General features: G+C 25.3%; 1 protein-coding gene across 1 annotated transcript in view; it reads left to right on the top strand.

Annotated features, from left to right (window-relative positions):
* LOC122498137 (lateral signaling target protein 2 homolog) overlaps positions 1-7,641 on the top strand; it is a 61,173-nt gene extending 53,532 nt beyond the window's left edge. Inside the window, exon 2 of the mRNA XM_043605743.1 lies at positions 6,362-7,641. Within this exon, the coding sequence (XP_043461678.1) occupies positions 6,362-6,729 (368 nt within the window). The 3' untranslated portion in view covers positions 6,730-7,641. The remainder of the gene's footprint in view (positions 1-6,361) is intronic.
* The last annotated feature ends 1,753 nt before the right edge of the window (positions 7,642-9,394 follow it).

Below are 9,394 nucleotides of genomic sequence, written 5' to 3' on the forward strand. Positions count from 1 at the left end.
TTCAAAATCTACTATTTTAATAAAATTTCTTAAATGAATTTAATTATTTAAAAAAAATGTAATAAAATGCGTTGCAAGAATTCAATTATTTTCATAAATAATACAATTCTTTACAGGATTTCAATTATTAAAAAAAAAATTTTATAAAAATTCGTTGCAAGAATTGAACTATTTTTATAAATAATAAAATTCTTCACAGGATTTCAATTATTTAAAAAAAAAATTTAATAAAAATTCTTTACAAGAATTCAATTATTTTCATAAATAATAAAACTCTTCACAAGATTTCAATTATTTTTAATCGAATTTTAAGTAAATTTTTCGAAAAATGTAATTATTCTCAAAAGTATTCAAAATTTAATTATTTTTTGAAAGTTTATGCTATTCAATTATTATGTAAAATTTTAACTGAAATTCATTTTTAAATTAATTTTTATTAGAAAATTCTACGAGAATTCAATTATTCAAATGCAAAAATAAATAATTTATTGAATAAACGAGTGTTTCTCAAAATTGAGAATGAGAAATATGAAAATTATTAAATTCATGTAAAAATTTTATTATTTATGAAAATAATAAAAAAAGAAATTTATAAAACAATAATTGTAAATAATTGAATTCCTGTGAAATTTTTATTATTTTATGAAAATAATTAAATGTATGCGTAGAATTCATTAAAATTTTTTTAAATAATTGAATTCTTTTGAAAAATTGTATTAAAATAGTATTCAAAAATCATTGAAATAAAGAACATTTTTGAAAATAATTGAATTTCGGAGAAGAATTTTATTATTTTGAAAGATAATTAAAATTTTGACGTGGCATTTTAAAAAATTTTTGAACATAATTGAATTTCTGCAATGAATTTTATTACTTTTGAAAATAATTGAATTTCTGCAAACATTTGTAACTTCTTATAAATTCAATTTTTTCCTGTACTTTAATAAAAATTCCTGACTTTTCCCTGATTTCCCTGACCACTGACAACCCTGGAAATGTTAAAATATTTCTAAAATAAAAAACTTGCAGAATTTCCATGGAAACTCCATGGAAATTCCATAGAATTCCCATGGAAACTCCATGGAAATTCCATAGAATTACCAGGGAGTACTTCTATGGAATTTTTCGACGTGGGTCAAATTATGCTTGATTGCGCAGAAAGAATTTTTTTTCCCGACTAGAGCAAAAGGAGAAAATAAAGGGTAGAAATCCACCTTTGGTGAACTTCATTAAGTGATGTTTTTAAAATTGAATAGTTCAAAAACGACTATTAAACGTGGCCCCAAGGCTGTTATCTAATGAGAATACAAAAATGAAGAAAAGAAAAAAGGGAGAAAAAAAAGGAAGAAGAAAAGAAGGAGGAAGTGTGTGCGGCATAGTGCTGCAGAGTCATTGGTTAAAGGAAAAGGAGAAAAGAGGTGAGGAACATAGGAAGGTCGTCGTTTGAAGGAAGAGAGGTTTTGGACTGAACGTGTTGCGAAAAAGGCAGCGGCAAATTCGTGAACATCAAACGAATTAAATCTCCGCGGCGAGTCGACCGCAGAAACTAATATCTCAGCGCCTCTCTTCGTCAGTTTTGTTCCACTGTGTTGTGCTTATGCTCTCTCTCTCTCGTGATATTGGTACCTCAGCTACTCTATACTCTCTCTTTTTCTCTCTCACACACAGAGAAAATGTTGCAAATATCTATGTCTATATACAATTTTCCTGGAAATAAGGGAACCATTAACTGTTTCTTGTATATCATAGTATATAACTTTTCTGGTGAAGAAAGGAGATCATCTGTCTTTCGAGTTGCTCAATTTTCCACCGTTTCTTTCTACTATAAAAATAATATGTCATTTTCTTAATAGAAGTTTCTTTTTCTTCTTTAGTTTGCAAAAGTACAAGTACGATAAGTACTTCTTTGCAAAAGCCATTTTACAAGTGGAATAATTTGTGAAATGTTTCTATTTCATTTCCGAGATTTTCTCAATACTGCAGTGTGCTATAAAAACTAAAAGGGGTGTTACTTTACTTCAGGTGAAGATGATACTGGGAAAGAGAATATAATTTATAAAACTATTCTCTAATATCGTACTATTCGGAATTTATCACTCATTTATCATTTTATCATTATCATTATTTTCAATCGCTGGTGTTAATTAAATAATTTGAGCTTATTAATTTTTCTATCAAGTCAAGTGCTTGCAAATTAGTTTTAACTAATTTTAAAAATTTTTATTCAAATGATTTCGCAAAATTTGAAATAGAAAAAAAAAATTTCATCAAATTATTTAATTATTGTTAAATACAGTCCACTCTCGATAAATTAAAACCCAAGGTACGCATAGAAAAAAATTCAAATTCTCAAGGGTTTTATTTATCCAATTTTTTTTAAATATCAAGATTTTTTCCAAGGACCCTAAATCAATTTCAAGAAATTTAATTTCTGCGGAAATTTTTATTATTGAAAGTTGGACTGTATATTCACGAAAAAAAAGTATAGTTGCAAAAAAAATTGAAAGCATAATTTTAACTTAAAAAAAAATCCCTGCCGATTACATTTTCGAATGATAAATGTTTAAGAGCGAGGTAATGAGGAATTGAAGATTGAAGAAAAAAGATAATGAACATTCAATAAGGCTAATCGAATTTTAATTTCGTCGAAGCTGTGGTTGGTGGATAATGAAAATTGACAGCACACTGAATTGGCTCGTTGAATGAATCATGTCGATTACTTATGGGACGAGGAGATCCTAACGAAAAAGAAAATTGATAAATCTTCTCAGTAGAATGTATCGACAGGACAAAGGAGAAGTGTTTTTGTTGATGCCACACTACTCACCAAAATGTAAAGTTTCACCGTCGACTCTTCGGTTCACCAAAAATAATTGAGAGAGAAGGAGAAAGAAAGGAAGTAGAAAAAGTAGGGGGGGGGGAAGTAAAAAATATAGGGAAATGATGAGAGAAGAAACAAAAGAAGAAAAAATGGAGAGAGAATGGAATTTTTTTTATTGTTTCTTCTCCTTTTCTTCTTCTTCTTCTTTTGTTTCTTCTTTTTTCTTCATTTGTTTCATCTTCTTTTCCTATTTTTACTCTCTCTTTATTTTTTCTTCTCTTGATTCTTCTTCTTTTCCAATGTTTACTCTTCTTTGCTTTTTCTACTAGTATTTGCTATTCGCTAGAACCGCTTTTAATAAATAATAAAAATATCTAAATATTTAGTAAAAATATTTCTCGTTTTTAAGCTTTTTTTATTACAACATAAAAAAGAGAATAAAAATAAATAAGTAATACACGCACAAAAATTTATTTATTCACAACAAAAGTCACGAAAAGTCGCATAAAATTTCCGAAAAAGTCGGATGAAATTTTAGAAAAGACGACAAAAAAGAAACACGAACTTGTAAAAATTGTAAAGAAAATCACATTTCTCGACAACACATACTTTAATTTCAAACAATCATGAATAAAATTTTAATAAAATTCTGAGCAAAATTTTAATTAGGTATTTTAAACGTTTTTTTAAAAATTCTCTTTGACATTTCAATTATTTTTATAAATAATAAAATTTTTCTCCGAAATTCCATTATTTTAAAAAATTTAAATAAAATTCTTGGCAAAATTTCAATTATCTTCATAAATAATAAAATTTATCCTAGAAATTCAATTATTTTCAAAAATTTTCTTAAATTTCTCGTCAAAATTTTTATTTTCTTCATAAATAATAAAATTCATCCCGGAAATTTAATTATTTTTAAAATCTGATAAAATTCTTTGCAAAATTCAATTATTTTCAAAAGTAATAAAATTCTTCGCAAAAATTCAATTATTTTCAAAAATTTTTTTTAAATTCTCGTCAAAGTTTCAATTATGTTTATAAGTGATAAAATTCTTTTCTGAAATTCAATTTTTTTCAAAAATTGTAATAAAATTGTACGCAAACATTTAATTATTTTCTTAAATAATGAAAATTTCAGAGAAATTCAATTACTTAATAATTTTTTTTTTATAAATTTCTGTCAAATTTTCGTCAAAATTTCATTTATCTTTATAAATAATAAAATTCATCCTAGAAATTCAATTATTTTTAAAAGTAATAAAATTCTTCGCAGAAATTCAATTATTTTCAAAAAATTTTTTTTAATTTCTCGTCGAAATTTTAATTTTTTTTATAAATAATAAAAATTAATCCTGAAAATTTAATTATTTTCACAAGTTCTGATAAAATTCTTTGCAAAAATTCAATTATATTCAAAAGTAAAAAAATTCTTCGCAGAAATTCAATTTTTTTCAAAATGTTTCTTCTTATTCTCACCAAAATTTCAATTATCTTTATAAATATCAAAATTCTTCTTCAAATTTCAATTACCTTTAAAAATTTTTTTAAAAATCTGTTCAAAATTTCAATTATCTTTATAAATAATAAAATTCTTTTCTGAAATTCAATTATTTGCAAAAATTCTAATAAAATAAGTACGCAAACATTTAATTATTTTTATAAATAATGAAAATTCCACTGAAATTCGTTTATTTTCATAAAAAATAATAAAAATTTTTTTTTATAAAGTATAATATAAATTAATGATTTTATCGCTCGGTCATCTTTAATTATTATAAAACATGAAGACATCGATTGCTCCGAGTCGAAGACTCGGAGGAAGAAACAATAAAGATGGAAAATTATAGGAAAATGAGAAGAAACAAAAGAAAATTATAACAAGAGAATAAAAAATACGAAAAAGAAAAAAAAACAAAAGAAGAAAAAAGTAAGAAAAAGAGAGATAGAAATAAAGGAGAAGCAGAAGAAAAAATGCAAGGAAAACTATTGAAGGGAATAGAAGAGATTAGAGTTAGTATAGAATAGAAAAAAAATAAGGAAAAAATAAAAAATCAAAGAAAATAAGTAAAAGACCAAAAAAAAAAGGAAGAGAAGTCAAAGAGAGGGAGAAGAAAACGAAGAGGTGAAGAAATAATACCTGCTTTCGAAGATGACTGTACTCGAGTTGCGCGCAGGTGTAACCGATGGCGGCACTCTTTGATCTCCATAAACGACCGGCTACTTTGTCCGCGACTCATCGAGCTTCTGCCCTATTTCAACCCAATTATTTCCAATCTGATCCATAACACCTTCCATGAACTAGTAGATATCCTCAATGATTTCCTGTACTAATTTTCTACAATCGAATTCTTTCATCTAATTCTTATCACGAAAAACATTGCCCTGCCCTCGAATCAAAATTCCAGATATCAATCATAATTTCGCCTTATTTATTTTATAGAAAAATTACACAAGACTTAATTTTTTTTTTTTAATAAAAAAATACCACAAATTTTAATAGCTTTTGTATTTTTTTGGTTTAATCCGACTATATGACGGAAATCGACTGATGAAACTATAAAAAAAAATCAATGAGAATTAAGTGTTGTATAGAAAGTTGTAAATTGAAAACTGTTTTCTGATGTCTTTCTGGGTTTGGAGGATATTCTTTTTTCTTTGATATATAGTATATCTATGTGGCGAGTTCGGAATTTCGTGATGGGTCCGGAACGAATCTGTAATACGACTTTTATGGGGGGATTTCTCTCGACATCTCGAGATGCATCTGATTTGTGGCTTGCTTTTGCATATGAGTAAAGGCTCGCTCTCTACTATTCCCTCTCGTAACTTGTTCCGTTTCTCACCTTTGCCACCAAAGGCGATTATGACTTTTTTATCTGCCCACCACAACGGGAATAATTCCCAATCATTTTGTGTATACGAATTTTTTTCTATTCCTTTCTTCACTCAAACTGAAATCTATATATATTCAATCGAGGAAAAAATTCTATTCACTTCTCAAAATTTTATTGATTACCCAAACATGGTGTTAAAACAAATTATCATCAAAATTATCTAAAAGTGTAATTTGATCCAAAAAAAATTGTCGATCAAAGAATTCTGTTGCTAAAAAATTGTTGATCAACAAATTTTATCGATAAAAATGTTTTGTTGCTCAAAGAATTTTGTTTGTAAAAAGTTGTTCATTAAAAAAATTTATCGATAAAAATGTTTCGTTGATCAAAGAATTTTGTTGATCAAAGAACTTTGGTGATAAAAAGTTATTTATTTATTTAAATAATTTTGTTAGTAAAGAGTTGTTAATCAAAAAATTTATTAAACAAAAAAATTTCTATTAATCAAAACATTTTTAATATTTTGTTGTCAAAAAATATTACGAAAATGTTAAATAAAGCAAAATTGAAGAATTTTTTTGATCAAATTTTTTACCAAAAATTTGATCATAAAAATTCTTCAATTTTGCTTAAATTATTTCTTCCTCAACTATAAACAAAAAATCATATTTTTCTAATGTTAAATTTATTCTTTCTGTTACAGAGCAAGCCAATCATTTGAACCTCTTCAACAATCGACAGCAACCGAAGAAGAAGCGAAAGAGTCGAACGGCATTCACGAATCAACAAATTTTTGAATTAGAAAAGAGATTTTTGTATCAGAAATATTTGAGTCCAGCTGACAGAGACGAAATTGCCGCGCAATTGGGACTAAGTAATGCTCAGGTGATCACGTGGTTTCAAAATCGACGAGCGAAATTGAAAAGGGACATGGAGGAACTGAAGAAAGATGTGCAGACTGTGAATCCTCTTATTGTGGCTCAACACCACAAGACTTTTCTTGAAAATGTTCAGGATCTCGGGATATTGAAGAAGAGGCCACTACCAAATTCGATGGAAGAAAAACTATAGAGCATTTGTTTTTCCTATCACTATTCAAAACGAAAAAATAAGAAATAAAAATTAAAAAAAAGGAAAAAAAAATAAATTGAATACCAAATTTGTGACCGAAAAAGAAAGCGCGATGATTTCTTTCAATATTTGCAAAATTATTTCAAGAAGCTTTGTATATTGGGAAAGAAATAATATATTCTTCCCTGTGACCAAAAAATATTTCCTTTTCGAAGAAATCTTTTAACAAATCTTCCCATTTTCGAAGATATTTTTGTTTTGCTTCCCTCAGTATTTCTTTTTCAAAAAATCTCCCAACGAATCTTACTTTTTTTGAACATGTTTTTTTTGCTTCTCCGTGACGAAAAAAATATTTCTTTCTCAAAAATTTCTTTGAAAAATCTCCCCATTTGTCGAAAATAATTTTATTTTGCGAATTCTTAATCGATAGGAACGGAAAATAAATTTTTAAAGAAAAAATAAAACAAATAAATAGTTAAATAAGAATAAAAAAATAGAAGAAGAATAAATTTTTCGATATTAATTTTTTCAAACAGAAAATTTTACTAAAATTCAAAACAAAAAATTGTATTTTAATCAAATATTTCTAATCGACATTAAAAATCTTCGGAAAAAAAGAATTGTTATTAATCGATTTAGGTAAAAATATCTCGTATAAAAGTTTATGTATATCTTATTGTCTGTAAATTTGTAAGATCTCAGTGAATTATTATAAATGTAAAGATTTTTATATTGTGCGACTGTCTCACAACGAATTTGTGGGAATAATCAAATAAACACTGAAATTACATGTTATTCTTAATTTAACAGTTTGAATTTGAATTTGAATCCCTCCACTTTAAAAATATTTCAATTTAATAATTTATAATAAATAATAATTATTTAATGAATATAATAATAAATAATTGAAAATATTTAAATAATAAATAAAAATATTTTGTTTCCGCTCAAAAAAATTATTTTTTTGTACGTACATTTATTTTGTTCAAATAAAACATTTCTCGGGGTGTATTTCAAATAAATAAATTTAAAATAAAGAACAATTAAATTAAGAATACCATTTTTCTCAGTGTTAGAAAAAAACTCAACTAATGAGTCTAATTCCAATGTGATTCTAAAACTAACAATTAAAATTTCTAGATTCGCTTTCAATTTTAGACATTATATATAACGCAAATATATAGATAAACGTGTCTCTTGTTGATTTCAAAAAAAAAAAGAAAAAAAATTCCCCTCTTCGCTTTAATATGGAACATTGTGGCGATCGAATTAGGTGGATGTATTATAATGTATTTATTATATAAAAAGAAAATTGATGTCCGCATGATCGGATTAAATCGATGATAATAAATTATTAGTAAATATATATATATATAGCTCGTAAATTATGAGTCGCTTTCACCGGCTATCTCGTGTACATAATATTGTAAATAGCATATTTGTCATTAATTAGAAGATTTTTTCCCCTGTGTAGGTAAACGTAGAGCCATATAGATGGGGCACTGCAATATACCTAATTGTCAGTTTAATTAGGGAGTTTTACGATTTTTTATGATGTAAATTCTATCGTATGAATGTTATATTCAAGATGAGATGACAAATGAACCTGTGAACCAAGCAAAGAATGTCTGTACAAACAAAATTAGGACAGTGTATAGTGATCCAAAAAATAAATAGAAAATTCATTATATCATAATTACTCAATGCTTTCGTATTTTATCCCTTCTTTTATATATCCTTCTCCTAAATATTCACTTTCCAATCTTTCAAATTGTTTCTAATTATGCTATTACTATTTGCGCAGTAAATTTTTATTTTTAAAGGAAATGAGAATTAAATTTGACAGAAAAATTAATTTTCAACATTGCTTTTCTTGATTTTTAGTTTACTAATTAATTGGTTTAATACGAAATTAGTATTATAATCGATTAGTCTACAAGGGTTTCTACAAATTTCTCCTTATAAAATTCCATAATTTAAATTTTCCATAATTTCCAGGTGATAAATGATAAAATTTCCATGACACATTAAAACAAAATTTTTGTCAGTTAAGTCAGGTAAATGTCATGAAAAAAATTTTTTGTCAGGGAAATTAAGAAAATTGAGACTTTTTCGACTCATTTTCAAAAATTGCAATTTTTACGACTTTGCTTCTAAAGATTGCAACAAAATACCACAATTTTTAGTAAAAAAGTGCAACTTATTTTGATTTCTATAATGCGAAAAATAACTATAAACAAATCTTTCAAAAATTCTTTTTGAGTAGTTAAAATTTTGTAAAATTTAATTGAAAATAATCCATTTATTTCAAGTATTTTGTTACTATTTTTGAAAATCAACTTTTAAAGAATTTTAAATGCAAATTTTGAAAATAATTGAATTATCAAAAATTTTAATGAAAAATCTTTAAAGGTAAATTTAAAAATGAAAATTAGCTTCTAATTTTTTTAAATTCAATATTTTTATATTTTTAATTATAACATATTTCCAAAAATAATCATATTTTAGTATTATTTTTAAAATTTTGAAGAAAACAATAATGTTCAAAATTTTTAATTAAAATTCTTCAAAAAATTCATTAGTTTTTTTAAATTATACAAAAATTCTTTGGAGAAATACAATTATTTTCGAAAAATTACATTAATAAAATATTTTTAACAACTTA

This window comes from Leptopilina heterotoma, unplaced genomic scaffold (genome assembly GCF_015476425.1).
Source record: "Leptopilina heterotoma isolate Lh14 unplaced genomic scaffold, ASM1547642v1 Lhet_10, whole genome shotgun sequence".
Taxonomy (NCBI): domain Eukaryota; kingdom Metazoa; phylum Arthropoda; class Insecta; order Hymenoptera; family Figitidae; genus Leptopilina; species Leptopilina heterotoma.